Consider the following 16,369-nt stretch of genomic DNA (forward strand, 5'->3'; position numbering starts at 1 on the left):
AAATCTTTAGGTCAACGTTACCACCGAATTTGGGAGCTACAAGTCTTATAAGGAAAGGCAGTGGCATAGTCTATGTCGTGTGATATGTATAGTATGTGAACATGTATTTACTGGATGTGAGGCTCTGTACAAAAGGTGCCCTTTGGTGCGGATAGCATAGCAACCCGGACCAAATACTAATAGTAGGAAATAGCAGAAAATAGTAGACAATATCCCGTTGCTTACCAACACGGGGATCGCTGGTTCGAATCCCCCTGTCACCTCCGGTTTGGTCAGGCAGACACAACTGACACAATCTACAGACACAATTGACTGTGTCTGTGGGTGGGAATCCGGATGTGGGTGTGTTTCCTGGTCGCTGCACCAGCACCTCCTCCGGTCGGTAGGGGCGCCTGTTCGAGGGGGAGGGGGAACTGGGGGGAATAGCGTGATTCTACCACGTGCTACGTCCCCCTGGCGAAACTCCTCGCTGTCAGGTGAAAAGAAGCGGCTGGCGACTCCACATGTATCGCAGGAAGCATGTGGCGGTTTGCAGCCCTCCCTGGCTTGGCAGAGGGGGTGGAGCAGTGACCGGGACAGCTCAGAAGAGCAGGGTAATTGGCCGGATACAATTGGGGAGAAAAGGGGGGGGGTCCAAAAAAAACCCCCAAAAATGCAACGTGTTCGTTCACAGATATTTCTGCCCAGCACGATCAAATCCACGAGCCGGCGTCTTTGTGAACGAGCAAAACGATGACTTTTGAGCTCGTGAAGGACTTGTGACCCAGAGGGGCGATAACACAACACGGATAACGGTGAGAACGCAACCTCCCTACCTGGTCCTGAAGTTAGCAGGGTGGGGGTGTCCATCATACAGGGACAAGAAGTCATATTCTTCCTCGATGGCGAAGGACAGGAAGAGGAGCTGGATTCGACTTCCCTCTTCTCCGACAATGACCCAGGTGCAGTTGGCGCCGTTGGGGTAGCCGTAGGGGAAGCCGGGCGATTCTATGCTGCCGTTGCGGCCTTTCAATGTCCCGCCGCAGGTATATATGAAACCTGAAAGAAAGGGCGAAAGGAGGACTATTTTGTCATTGCAGTTTTGAGTGTTGAATGGGAGAGCTAGAGCTGGGCAAGACCAAACAAGGGATGGATGAGAGAGAGAGAGAGAGAGAGAGAGAGAGAGAGAGAGAGAGAGAGAGAGAGAGAGAGAGAGAGAGAGAGAGAGAGAGAGAGAATATATGAGAGATGTAATTCATGTTTTTTAATTGAGAGAGGTTGTGCGTCTCATTTGGTTGTGGCTAATGGTTTTGGCACATCTCTCCTAAAGACATAAAATAGAAGTTACGGTTACGTGATGCAAATATGAGGATATTATGATTTTCCTCACGTGTGCATGACAAGATGATGGCGTGTGTGTACATATCTGTAGTGACAAGCCTTTATCTGGTCTGACTTACTCATAATATCAACAGATAATCTCAGCAGGACGGTGTGTGTGTGTGTGTGTGTGTGTGTGTGTGTGTGTGTGGCACCACGTGGGGTGTCCTGCTGTGAGAGCTGGACTCGTTTATGTATATGTCCGTGACAAACACTGATTAGAGACTTCAGAGAAAGAATGTATCCAGAGAAAAACATCTATATTGGCAATCCCCCCCCCCATGCACACACACACACACACATGCACACACACACAGAATTTAGCAGAGGCATGAGGTTATGGGGGGAGGGGGGGGGATTATGAAGTTATGCCCGGTTTTAATAGGTTTCATCAGGTAGAAGGCATGCAGACTTCAGGTACGATTGATCGGGTGGGGCTTAGCCACACTATAAGGCCAAATATGAATACCATGAGAGTCCTGTGTGGAGCTTGCATGTTCTCCCCGTGTCTGCGTGGGTTTCCTCCGGGTGCTCCAGTTTCCTCCCACAGTCCAAAGACACGGGGAATCGGCCATACTAAATTGTCCCTAGGTGTGTGTGTGTGTGTGTCGGGGGGGGGGGGCTGAGATGGCCTGTCGGCCTGTCCAGGGTGTCTCCCCGCCTGCCGCCCAATGACTTCTGGGATAGTCTCCAGCATCGCCACGAACCTGAGAGCAGGATAAGGGGTTCGGATAATGGATGGATGGATGGATGGAGGGTCAAAATTTCCTGGCGTGGTCAGCATTGGCGGTAGACCATTGATAGTGCACCGTTTTGAGGGATGGGCACTTAGAGGTAACATTGACGGCACTCCACCAAAGTAAATGATAGCTTTAAGCCTATGTAACTTTAGCAGCTCCGGGGACATACTTTTAAAAAGTAGGTCAGCTTTGTTCCGATGCATCCATATTCTTTGATGCTGATGACTTATTACATATTAATGAAATGTATAGCCGGGAACATCGCGTATATATAATGCACAGAAAATGATGCGGTGTGGTTTGTTTTATATAAGAAGTTATATAAGTCTGCTCGGTACATCCAGACTATTTCAAGGTATAGCTAGCTGAGCCAGTGCTATCGTACATAATTTATGGACACGCTTATGTACAGTGATTATAATAATGAAATACTTTAATGTTCCTCATTGGCATTTTGTTTCCTCGTCTCTCTTCAGGGAACGCAGAGCGCCAACTCATCCACAGAAGGCAGCTTTTGAAGCTGGCTCAAGGACACTTCAGCACACTGAGGCTTGGATCCAGGTCATTTGTCCCGCTGAATGATTAACGGCATTTTAAAGTTATTACTTCATAACACTGTGAAGGCAGACATGCATAGAAACGTCTGAGTCATACATTTTGAACTGCACCAAATGCTCAAATGGTGCACCAAAAGTGTCGATTGGCAGGCGCCCGGGTAGTGTAGCGGACTAGTCCGTTGCCTACCAACACGGGGATCGCCGGTTCGAATCCCCATGTTACCTACACACACGTCCCTACACACACAATTGGCCATGTCTGTGGGTGGGAAGCTGGATGTGGGTATGTGTCCTGGTTACTGCACAAGCACCTCCTCTGGTCGGTCAGGGCACCTGTTCAGGGGGGACGGGGAAGTGGGGGGAATAGCGTGATCCTCTTACGCGCTACGTGCCCCTGGCGAAACTCCTCACTGTCAGGTGAAAAGAAGCGGCTGGCGACTCCACATGTATAGGAGGAGGCATGTGGTAGTCTGCAGCCCTCCCTGGATCAGCAGAGGGGGGCCTAGCAGCGACCGGGACAGCTCGGACGGGTGGGGTAATTGGCCGAGTGCAATTGGGGGAGAAAAGGGGGAGGGGGATAAACCTTAACACGTCTACTCCAAACTTGATTTTAGGGCATCAACACAGAACCCAGCAACCAAAAACACAGCTGTTTTTTTTGTTTTGTTTTTGTGGGTTTCCGCTGCCACAAACGACCTGTTTGGAGACTCGCAGAGCGCCATAGAAGCGTCAAATAAGGCGCGTCAAATGAAGCGCGTCAACTATCGCTTTCAATGTGCCTGGGCTGGTAAGGTCTTTAGAGCAAGCGGGCAAATACGATGGATCCAAAATGGGAACCTCACGACAAGCTATCACGATACCAAATAAAGGTTCAGGTTTGTTCAAGGTGAATGAAAACCGCATCATATTCGTATCAGAATCAATAACAGGGTGACGTGAGCGTACACGTTTCTCATGATTCACCTGCTTACCGTAGCACCCCCTCCCCCCTTTCAATTCCTTGCCATATAAATTGATATAATATAGACGCGTTAGCTTCCAGGGGGGCATACAAATCCTGCCTTCACCCCTCTCTCTCTCGCTTCCTTCGTCTGCATAATCTCTTCGCGGTTCGGCGGAGATCTTAATTATCAAGTTGATAAGTAAGATCAATAAGAGATTAGAGGTTTTGCCTGAACTCACCTGGCCGGTCAATACGAAGGTGTAGTACATTAGATTTTCACCTCAATTTAGCATCCAATCACCTCAGCAGGCCCAGACATATTGTGATGGGATGACCCGAAAATCTGCTCATTTCCAAGTCCCTCTGTAGTCTTCCCCTCCTCACCTCCATAGACTCTTGACGTGTCGTGTAATAGCTGTTATATAAGCTCAGCGTGAGTCCAAAACACCCCCTTTTAAACATTCAGGCTCAGTCACTTCCCATCAGGACGGGCGTGTGGTGTAAAATATGGCAGTGGAGCAGCCAGTTTTAGGACATATCAAGAGTGTAGCCACGGACATAGATAGCAATAGGGAGGCTATAAGAATATATGGGGGGGGTATTTGAACGCAAATATAACGCCATGTTATTAGTGATGCAGTTATAGGCTTTCGGCATGGTGTCGAGTCCCACGCTACGATTAGCTCACTGTTGAAAATCTCACTCGAAAGAGAGAAATTCGGTGTGTTTTCCAGCGGCGCTGGCTGCCGCCCATCTGCGTTGGGCCCTCGTATCACTCAACAGCTGCCTGGGCTGGACACTGGCTACCGCTGTGCACTGATGAATAGCTACGGTAGTCACTTTCTGCTCCACTCCACTCTACCTCCGCCTAATCTGACATAAATTCAAGGTGGGGGGGGAGGAAAAAAATGTCTCCCGTCATCTGTAAATCACAGCTCTTAACTCCTTGGAAAAGGTAGTTGTGCTGCGTTATGCAAAAACAACGTTCTCCGTCTGCTTGGTGAGAGAGCATTCAGCCCTGTTTAGACAGGCGAGGGGGGGACGGGACACTGTGGGTTATGGGTAGAGACAGGTTCAGTTGTTGTTTTGATTTAAGCTAGTTGTTCGCCTGTGCCTGCAGGCTGGGGGGCAGTCTTAAATTGTTACTTTACATTAATATATAGTGGAAAGGGCACGTGGTTTTAAATATCGAGAGCTTGCAGGGCAGCGTCGGTGTCTTGCGGAAAATGTGCGCCTCTGCAAAATCAAACTTCTCGGGAATTATTACACGTTTTTCTTATTGACAAGTTCCTTTTTCGGTGCACGTCAAGGATGTGCATGTCAACTTTTGGGCCTTTCACAACAGCTTTGAATGTGGCTCACCTGAAAAAAGAACTGATAGGCTATCAAAACGTATTTAAAATATAGACACGGCTCCCTCTGACTCAATCTTCCCGTTCCTTTGAGAGAGACAAGTGAGTAGGAAAGAAACTGAGGGAGACAACGAGACAGAGAGAGAAAGATAGAGAGCGAGACATTTTGAAGGCTGGCATCCCTTCAGCCAGTGCACAATGCTCCCTCTTAGAGTCCCACACTTCTATATAGTACAGCAGGACAGCTTGAAAGAAACTGAATGATTTCTGCGGGGAGGGATAGAGGACAAACTTCATGGGGGGTCCTGGTGGCGTAGCGGTCTATTCCATTGCCTACCAACACAGGGATCGCCAGTTCGAATCCCCGGTGTTACCTCCGGCTTGGTCGGGCATCCCTACAGACACAATTTGTTGTGCCTGCGGGTGGGAGGCCGGATGTGGGTATGTGTCCTGGTCGCTGCACTAGCGCCTCCTCTGGTTGGTTGGGGCGCCTGTTCAGGGGTGGGGGGACTGGGAGGAATAGCGTGATCCTCCCACGCGCTACCTCTCCCAGATAGCAAAGAGTCTTTGGCCCAAATATGGCCGACATCTGCAGTTGTTTTAGGGCCCACATTTGGCCTTGAATGACGGCGTTGACTCAGGGTGAGTGTGGCTACCTCAGCTCAGCCACAGGTCATGACATTTGGGCCTCTTCTGGCCCACACAGCATGTGCCTTAACTAAAGTCAAGCCCGACTCATTAAATTTGGGCCACATCTCGCCCACATGGTATGTGCTGTAACCCAAGTCAAACCCAGTTCATTACATTTGGGCCATGTCTGGCCCACACAACAGTTGCCAGTGTCGTAACTGAGCCGTAAGTACCAAAAGTGCCCCAGGTTAGGCTCAAACATGTCTGCCCTGGCGAAACTCCTCACTGTCAAGTCAATTTTATTTGTATAGCCCACTATCACAAATTACAAATATGCCTCAGTGGGCTTTACATCAGCACAACATCCTGTCCTTAGACCCTCTCATTGGATAAGGAACTGTCAGGTGAAAAGAAGCGGCTGGCGACTCCACATGTATGGGAGGAGGCATGTGGTAGTCTGCAGCCCTCCCCGGATTGGTAGAGGGGGGTGGAGCAGCGACCGGAACAGCTCGGAGGAGTGGGGTAATTAGCTGGATACAACTGGGGAGAAAAACGTGGACACCCCCCCCACACAAACACACAAAAAAAAGGACACTACTTCCTCTTATTGAGCGAGGTTCTTCATTATGGCGCTGTATTGCCGGGTTGGCAAGATGATGGGAGGTAAAACAAGGGGGAGATGAGCAGGTCTGGTTTTGACTAAATCAACTGCCACAGGTGATGTGTTTTCCGTATAAATATGTTTAACCTCATAAGACACGTAGCGTTTCTGCTTTACATAATGGTTTGGCAGCAGCGGCTTCCCTCCAGGTTTATTTCCATGGCTGCTGCTGAGTAAACGGTGTATTAGAGGTGATTTGGACAACGTTCGGCGTCTCAACGCGGCTATGTTATGGAAGGCACTGTTGCTTTGCATTTGCAAATTGGCACTCAAAACAGTCGGAGTGCACTCTGGCACCAAATTGGATTGTTCGTAAATTCCAAGTGCTATCAGACTTCCTGTTACATTTATCCAGAGTGTCACCCTCTCCATTTGTTAAGAGCACAACACCAGCCGTCTGGCCAAGAGGCGAATGCAACGGGGGGCACTAATGTTTACAACAATTGCTATTCGCGTGCAGCTAACCAACTACACTTGCCACTGAGGTAGGCGCCGCTCCAAATTGGGGAAAATGAGTGTTTGTTTTTGGGGGGGGTTTTTTCCACTTGCCACATCCTTTGCGTTTTACATCCCTGCAGGGAGAAATATTCATGTTTAACATGTAATGGACCATAATTTGTTCACACCCCCCCCCCTTCCCGTTGTCAGGACTATGCAGTGACCCCTTCATAAATCAAGCAATAATTTTCCGCTTCACTCCAGCGTAACTAGAAAGTTCTCTTCTTTGCATGGAGGGCGGGCTGGATGGCATTTGTTATGGCGGCGTTTCAGCAAGACGGCTGCACGCCAGCGCGCGAGAGACTGAACCCGAGCTTTCCAGCTGGAGAGAGGTCGGCGCTATCACAACACCGCCCTTCTGCTGGGTTGTTGTTTTTTTCCTCTAACATTTCAGATCCGGACATCCAGCGATGTCGCGCTCCCTACGTTTCTTGTTCGAATTCGTTGTTTTGAGGTAACGTTGTCCTACGCCCCCTTTTTATCTCACGTGCCGTTATTCCTTCCATCTCTTGTTCTGTATCGTTTTTCATTGTAACACTGCACTTCACTTAACTCGCTTTCGTCTCTCTTCCTGTCCTTTTTGTCACTGTTCACACGCACTTTGAAAAATAATGAATTGTGAAGTACATTGCATCCTGGGAGGGAGTTCATTAATGCACGCATAAGTGGCAGTATTTAATCAACAGTTGTTTTTCTTACATCACGTCTAATGTACTCGGGCATCCAGGCCATAATTGATCTCCTCCGAGCGCAGGGCTCAAATCAGGGCCATCATCCCTTTGCCTTTCATCTTTAAGAGCCTCGTTAGCTGCCATGGCAACCAGGGCTATTGGAAAGGCAGGGCAACAGCAATGAAAGCTTTGCCAACCAATTATCCACAATGGAGAGCTCCGACACTGTGTGCGTGTGCGTGTGTGTGTGAGATTGTCCGACCCTCATCTACCTATTGCTAGACCAATCCAATCCCAGGATAGTGAGACAGGTGTAATGACCAACAGCAGGCGAAGCTGCAATTAAGGCTCAGTAGTTCTGGGCCTTCACAACCAATCAGATATGAGATGCAGAGACACCAGGAGGGAGAGGCAGGAGAGAGGAGCCATATGAAAGACATGTCGAAGTAGAACACATGGAGATGAACCCCACACACACACACACACACACACACACACACACACAGGCCGTGTTTCCATCAAAACATTTGGTAACACTTTCTATGACGCTTGCATCTATAACGCCCTATAAGCATCTATAACACCCTATAAGTGTAGCTATAAGTCATTGTAAGATTCATTATAACCATGTATACGCCCTCACAACACCTCATAACCACCTTTATGATACACTATGTCCATTTAAAACGGATTTATGCATTATAAATGTGTCATCATTAGCCTGTTTATCTGTCAAATGTCATAATGCATCATAACCAACTTGTTTTGCTGAAGTTTTGTAGAGATGCATAATGAGACTTCAGTGCTATTTTACAGTCTTCAGCCATAGCCGTTAGTCATTGTAATACACATTATAGGACAGTATGGGCGTTATAGTAGATGCAATAGATGCTTATAGGGCGTTATAGAGCGTTATAGATGCGTATAGGGCGTTATAGATGCAAGCTTCATCGAACGTGTTACCAAACATTTTTATGCACATTATGAAGTATTGCATTAGAAAAGCTGGATGGAAATGGCAAAGTTCAATAAAACTTCTTCAGCGTCGCAAAAAGGATTTAATGGTCGCTTGAGGTGGTTTCTGCTTTTGCTGACAGAGAGTTGATGCCCTAAATGGGCGATGGAAATGCATTTGTTGAATAAAAAAAGGAAATGCAAACTGAATTTAATCACACAATCAGCTGTTTCTTAATCTTAACTGGTCCACCTTGGCAGCACAGTGGCGCAGTGGTTAGCGCAGTCGCCTCACGGCAAGAAGGTCCTGGGTTCGAAACCCGGGGTTGTCCAACCTTGGGGGGGGGGGGTCATCCCAGGTCATCCTCTGTGTGGCGTTTGTATGTTCTCCCCGTGTCTGCGGTGGGTTAATACTCCTGTCTGTGCCCCTGACTGAGGCATGGCAAGACGAACTGGAGTTGGTCCCTGGGTGCTGCACGGCGGCTGCCTCACTGCTCCTAGCTACACAGCTAGGATGGGTTAATTGCAGAGTGTAATTTCCCTACGGGGATCAATAAAGTATATCAAATCTCATCTATCTGGTGGGTGTTGAAGTATGGACATATGACATTGTATATACATATAACGCAACTCCTCTCTGCATTTTACCCATCCTGTACGAGGAGCAGTGGGCAACCACTGTGCAGCGCCCGGGGACCGACTCCAGTTCTTCTTTCCACTGCCTTGCTCAGGGGCAAAGGTGGAAAGACCCGGTCCAGAAAGTAAAAACCCTAACTGTGTCTTTACTCCACCCATGTACTAAACCATCAGACTGCACTGACTAGTTTCCCAAATCAGCTGGTTTAATACATGGATGGAGTAAAGACACGGTTAGGGTTTTTACTTCCTGGACTGGGTTTTTCCACCTCTGCTGAGGGGCACAGGAGTATGAACCCTAACACGCATGTCTTTTTGATGGTGGGAGGAAACTGGAGCACCCGGAGGAAACCCACGCAGACACGGGGAGAACATACAAACTCCACACAGAAAGGACCTGGGACGGCCTGGTGTTCGAACCCAGGACCGTCTTGCTGTGAAGCAGCAGTGCTAACCACCGGGCCACCGTGCTGCCAACGAGTGCCGATGTGTGCCAGCTAATGTGTACATTATATTTACGCTATTAAAATCTAAATCAATTATTCACTTCATTAGATCAGATCGAAACACAACTGATTCTTTATTTAAGTTTTATGACTTGAGAAAAGATTGTTTGAAATCTGCTTGACAGCAGAGGTGTAGAAACTAGGTCCAGAAAGTAAAAGTCCAAACCATGTATTTGCTCCACTCATACACTACACCAGCAGATTCGAGTCAACACCACTCCTCAACTAGGGAGGGAAAACTAGCTAATGACATCAGCTGGTTTAGCAACACGGTTGGAGCAAATACACGGTGTGGCCCTTTACTTTCTGGACCTGGTTTTTACAACTCTGCTCGACAGCTGAATGGAAACAGACAAATACAAACAGATACAAACAGATACACACATTTGCAGCTCTACACATATACAGATCCATATGTGCCCACATAAAAGAACGGCTATGAAAAAAAAGATCAATAGACACTCGGACCACCTACGCTCTCTGAGACGGATGTTTTGATGCACCCCGCAAAACTCACGGGTGCACACACACACCCACACACGCAGACACAAATGTGCATGCGTGCAAACATACACTCACACACACACACACACACACACACATGAATGCACACATACATGCACACACAAACATGCATGCACGCAAACACGCGCACAAAGACACACACAGAGAATCCATTTTAGGGCAGTGGGAGAAAACAAAGGCTGCTTTGTTTCTACATTACACTGCAGAAGCAAGGAGAAGATTGTGCACAACAAAGCAAGAAAACAGCCTATTGAACTGCTGCTTTGGCCCCGTCCAGAAAGAGAGGACCCATCGGGGGTGACATTTTATGATGGAAGTTAAGGTTGGCTTTGTACCCTGGGAAAAAAAGAGGTTCATCCAAGGAAACAGACCATTCACAGACACTCTGCTAGTCCCTTTGCCAACAATTCAAAAACTAGTGGATGCTCCCATCGCTGGAAGTCCAATATAAGGCGGCAGGCAATCACCAAAAGCAAGGCAAAAACGTATTCGTTTTTAATAAATTATTTTACACACTGAAGCCTCCTCGCATGGATTGCATCACCTTCAGGCCGCGAAGGAGGCGTAGGGAGAAAGCTTTCGGTTGCTCGGCTGCAGGCGCCCGGATGGGCCACAGGGGTCGCTGGAGAAGGATGAGTCCCCGAACACTACACCGATCTACACCCACTATCCATCGGGTAAGGGTGGCCTAATGAAGGCCTTACCCCGTGGACGCTCTGGCCGGGACCGGTTACGGCGAGTCTGGGATACGAACCTCCCAGCCACGTGACGAGCGGACCGCAAGAACGGCGGTTTATTCCGCTCCGCCATCAGGGCGGCCATTTCCAAAGTTTTCTATGTGGAATTTTGAAAATACCTCGGGAATAATCCGCTCGTTCATTTCAGTCAAGTCTCAAATAACTTGATTTGAGGGCAATTCCTGAAACAAGTTGCGTATTGGCGGGTGGGGGGGGGGCGTCTCAGCCCATAATCTCATTTTCACTTAATTAGGAAGACGGAAAGGCCCCGAGGCTCAGTTCGAGATCGCGTCTCGCTAACGTGATTTGCAGCGAGAGAGGAAATGGGTTCCGACCCGGGGTCGACGCGTCAGGTGTTGGGTAAAGTCTGAAAGGAAGGCTTTAATTAGACGTAAGTCGGCTTACAGAGCAGGAAAGGGGGGCAACGGCCCATTCACGCCGTACTGCCACATGTTACCCACGCCATGGCTCACGTATTGCCCCACCTCCGCTGTCAGCATACACACGAGGTACCGCATGGACTGACCACTTTAAAACGCCGACAGGCACGAGGGGACGAGACGGCTATCTCCACGGGCCCGTTGGCCCGCCGGGCCTTACGTGGGGGAAGGACACGCCGCACGGCACTAAAGGTCGACTGCGAAGTTGGAAGGAAGCGGAAGTGGCAGCATCCGAGCATGAAAGCTCCGCTGTGTCCGTGACAACATTATCTGAATGTATCAGATTTATGTGAGGCTCACTCCAAACCTGGTTTCCTCTTCATTAATTTAGATAACATTACCGATGCAGGGAGGAGGGGAGGGGGGGAGACGGGGGGGGGCAGAGAGGTGCAGAGCAAAATAAACAGAGTAACGGATTTCTCCTCGTTCATCATTCCACTGAGGATGAAAGGATGATTTAAACCTCATCGCTCAGAGAGGGAGGGAGAGCAGCGTCGGGAGGATGGAGGAAAAGAGAGAGGGGGGATAGAGAGGAAGAAGTGTAGGAAGAGGAAGAAACGTAAAGAAGGAGATGGTATAAAAAAGGGAGAATGATGGGAAAGAGGTAGGGCAAGGCAGAGAGAGAGAGAGGGCAAGAGCGATGGCGAGAGAGAGATAAAGAGAAAGGCCGAGACAGGGAGAGAGAGAGGAGAGAGAAAGCGAGAGAGGCGAGAGACAGACAGAAAGAGAAAAAGAGGGAGACAGCAAGAGAGCAAGACATAGAGAGGGAGAGAGAGAGACAGAGACAGACTGAGAGGGAGGGAGAGAGAGACAGACTGAGAGGGAGGGAGGGAGAGAGAGACAGACGGGGGGGAGAGAGGGGGAGAGAGAGGGAGAGGGTAAAAGAGAGACTTCTAATTATGCTGACTACCAGACCAAAACTGACAGCCCTTCTCCGTACGCCTCAAAACACACACACAAAAACACACACATACACATACAGGGACTGCTCAGACTGAGGAAATCTCTCACACACACACACACACACACACACACACACACGCACGCACGCACGCACGCACACACATATGCACAAAAACAGATTTAGAAAAGATTCATACATATGCATACAAAATACACAAAAACACACACACACACAGTCAGTGAGATGACGAACACACACCAACACACAAACACTCACACAAACTAACACTCACTGACACACACACTCAAACCAACAAACGCATATTCTCACACACACACACACTACCATGCACAACACAAAGGCACACAAGACATATACACAGGAAGAAATACACACAGTCAGACAGACACACACAAACAGGTTTCCTTCATAACCGTGACATAACTATTTAACCTTTTCACTGACTCAAGATTTATTGATTTCTCAGTTCTTAAACTCTTAACCCCTATCTCGTCCTCTCCAACACACACACACACACACACACACACACACAGCTGTTCAACACTTCATACATGCAATTTCCTCTGTAGCCATGACCCGACTACTGAACCCGTTCGCTCCCTCGGCTGTCATTCACTCCACCTTCCCTCGCCGCACCTCACACATGCAGCTGCAGACACACACTTGCTCCACCGCATAGCGCCTGTTTACCAGGACACTGCCGCCATCAGCCAGTCAGCGATCACGCCCGTGTGCAAACACTCGCCATCTGAGGCGCACGTGCACGGCATGGTGCTCTCTCCAAGACACAGGCCGCCATGCAAGCATAAGATACACACACACACACACACACACACACACACACACACACACACACACACACACACACACACACACACACACACACACACACTTTCACTGTCCACGTTGCAGTAATATCTGCCTTCTGTGTGTGTGTGTGTGTGTGTGTGTGTGTGTGTGTGTGTGTGTGTGTGTGTGAGTGTTCATGCATTTACAATGCACGGATCATTTGTGTCTAATATTGGTTAATAATGTTGCCATTGTTTCAGTTAATAACATTGTACCAACAGCTTTTCAGCATCTGACTTTTCCATCCATCCATCCATCCATCCATTATCCAAGTCGCTTATCCCAACCGGGGTCGCGGGAGGCTGCAGCCTATCCCAGCAGTCATTGGGCAGCAGGCGGGGGGGGGGGGCACCCTGTACAGGCTGCCAATCCATCACAGGGCCGAACCATTGAGTAGTTTTGCAGATAAATAAACAACCGAATGCATCGAACAGTAAAATTCTGATCAATCAGATCTCTAACAATTAAATAAACAGCCAATCATATAAAAAATAAATAATCAGACAAATGAGTTGACAATTTAGCACCCCCCCCCACCCAAATGTCTCTCTCTCTCTCTCTCTCAGACAAATACACACGTACACACACACAAACGCAAGTAATATATATGGAAAGATGTATTATTTATTCATTTATATTTATATCTATATACTGTGATGGCCTGGCGGCCTGTGTAGGGTGTCTCCCCGCCTGCCGCCCAATGACTGCTGGGATAGGCTCCAGCATCCCACTACCCCAACTGGGATAAGCAACTTGGATAATGGATGGAATGGATATATATATATATATATTATATATTATATATATTATTATTATATTATACATATGAATATTATAAATAACTAAATACAATAAATAAAATAATATTATAAATAAAATATAAATATATTTTTTTATATTCTGTATCTATTTATTATTTATGTATTTATTTATTTGAATTCAGCGTTTGGTGATAAAGTGGTCGGCCGGAGGGGAGAGGTACAATCACGCCTGTCGGGTCACCGGGTGAATGGACGGCCAACGGGTCAAATCCAAACCATCCGGGGAAACCTGGATGGCGACTCCAGCCCCACAGTCTTCAGGCCAATACAGCTGAGTGGCCCTTGAGCAAGGCACTTAGCCCCCCCCCCATTCAACTCAGGGGAGAAGCGCCTTACTGCGGGAACAGGAAACGCGGCACAGGTGGACAAGAGCGCCCCCGGTCGGCGGCGTGCCCAGACCCAGATAACAGAGCCCCCGAACGAGGGGCGCGGTGCGGCTTCGTGTGGACCGGAGAAGACGTCCAGCAAGCGAGCCTGTCTCGTTCTGGGGATGTGCCGAGCCCACTTCAAGGCGTTTCCGGTTGTCAGCGGCGTGGTTCGACTCGAGGAAGCTGGGCGAAACAAGGGCTTTAAAGGCCCGCTCCCCGTGTCACGAGGCACTTTGAACATGGGCAACGTCCACACGAGAAGCAAGTCCAATTCCCCGAAACCCAACAAAATGATCATCTGCCAGCGCCGTCGGATAACGTGACGGCCCACATTTCAAAACCAGCTTCATAAACGGAAACGCACGGTTAAATAAATCACCAAGCCCCCCCCCCCCCCCCCCAGGCCCTGGGATCGATAGAGCCGTTCTCACATGCTGCTGACTTTGAAACGAGGAGAGAGAGGGGCGATGCCATTCTTCATTTAAATGTAATCCCTCGGACTCCCCTCAAGGACTGCTGGGTATTCCCAGACTCCTCTCCGAGAGCCAGCAAGGTCTCTAGAAACCACATATCTGTGTGTGTGTGTGTATGAGAGAGAGAGAGAGAGAGAGAGAGAGAGAGAGAGAGAGAGAGAGAGAGAGAGAGAGAGAGAGAGAGAGAGAGAGGAAAAATCACTCATCCTTAGCCCCTCAGTGATTTTACACGTGTCCAAGATGGAGAGTTTTCACCGTCTTCAGGAAAAAAAAAAGACGTCGTGAGTTATGTTATTGGAAATCTCGACATCCTGAGAAATACTTGCTGCAAGATGATACCCATCAGTGCTTTTTAATATCTTTGGCTAGCCGGGGCTTGATAAAAGCGTTCCAAGTAATTCCCCACATTAGTGCGTGATATATGTCCGTGCAAGATTTTACTTTGCAGCTTTTAAAAAGAAAGGGAGGGAGGGGGGTCAGCATGCGAGGCGTCGGTCTCAGTGAGGGACCTGCTGGTTTGCTGGTTTGCATGACCACTGCCCATTCCAAAGACCACCTTTATCACCACTATACGTGACCGAGGTGGTGTTCCTTCATTACAGCTTTTCTTCTTTTTTTTTTTAGATAAAGAAAAACCCACCTCGAGACCCGTCCTTCTCTCCGCCTCTCAGTCTTGATGTTTATCTGTCAGCTCTCTCTCTCTCTCTCTCTCTCTCTCTCTCTCTCTCTCTCTCTCTCTCTCGGGAGCCTGCTAATACTAGATTGGCTTAAAGGTCTATTCTGTCTGATCTCACAGAATCTATTTATGATTAGAGAAAGGCTTTCCCCGTGGGTTGGACTGACCAATCAAATCTTAGCAGACAGCGAAACCATCCAATCAGTATTCAGATCACAGCAACGCTCGAGTTCCAGGGGGGAGAAAAGGAGACGTGTGTGTGCGTGTGTGTGTGTGTGTGTGTGTGTGTGTGTGTCTGTGTCTGTGTGTGTGTGGTTTGTTAATTTAAATGAGCTGTCCATGTCTGTGGAAAATTATTATATCTGTTAATTTTACTCAGGGAGTTATTGGGACAGAGAAAGACAGAGGGCAGAAAGAGGGGAGACGGAGGGAGAGCGAGAAAGAGAGGGGGGGAGTAGATAGAATGACAGCGATAAAGAGATAGAGTAAAAAGAGACGGATGAAGAAGAGAATGAAAGATAAAGAGCAGGCTTGTTTGAAATGTCCCATTGGTTCCTGCTGTCAGTAACGCTTGTTAGCCAAGAATTAGTCTGCACCGCGTTACCAGTGAGTGACAGTCGGTCAGCGGGCTAGACTATACCCTGGAGTGTTGCCGGCTAAATAAGGGAAATGCCTAGAGAGAGACAGAGGGAACACACCGCACTGAAAATCAATTTATAAGACTGTCAGTCAGAACAGGAAGGGGGGGGGGGTTGAAGAGATAGACGGAGATAGAGAGAAATAAAAAGGTAGAAAGATAGATAACAGGCATGAAAGGGGAGGAGGGGGGGAGATAAAGAGAGAGCGAGAGAAACGGAGAGACTTAAAAGAAAAGAAAACAAGATCTGAGAATTAAGCCTACAAGTGGGGGAAGATACGGAGAGATAGAAACAGAGAGCCAAGATGAAAACAATTCGGCTTTGATTAGAAAGCCCCACGAGGGAAAGGGGGAGGAGGGGGAGAGGGAGGAGGAGGAGGGGGGGTTGGGGAGGCAGCAGACGAGGACGGC

At 48.4% G+C, this 16,369-nt stretch overlaps 1 protein-coding gene across 1 annotated transcript in view; it reads right to left on the reverse strand.

The window, feature by feature from the left end:
• LOC130128423 (CUB and sushi domain-containing protein 3-like) overlaps window positions 1-1,443 on the reverse strand; it is a 502,508-nt gene extending 501,065 nt beyond the window's left edge. The window contains exons 1-2 of the mRNA XM_056298036.1: window positions 1,440-1,443; window positions 816-1,038 (exon numbers count right to left, since the gene is read on the reverse strand). Coding sequence (XP_056154011.1) covers window positions 816-1,038; window positions 1,440-1,443 — 227 coding nt within the window. The remainder of the gene's footprint in view (window positions 1-815; window positions 1,039-1,439) is intronic.
• Between the last annotated feature and the right edge of the window lie 14,926 nt (window positions 1,444-16,369).

Source organism: Lampris incognitus, chromosome 18 (genome assembly GCF_029633865.1).
Source record: "Lampris incognitus isolate fLamInc1 chromosome 18, fLamInc1.hap2, whole genome shotgun sequence".
In the NCBI taxonomy this organism is placed as follows: Eukaryota; Metazoa; Chordata; class Actinopteri; order Lampriformes; family Lampridae; genus Lampris; species Lampris incognitus.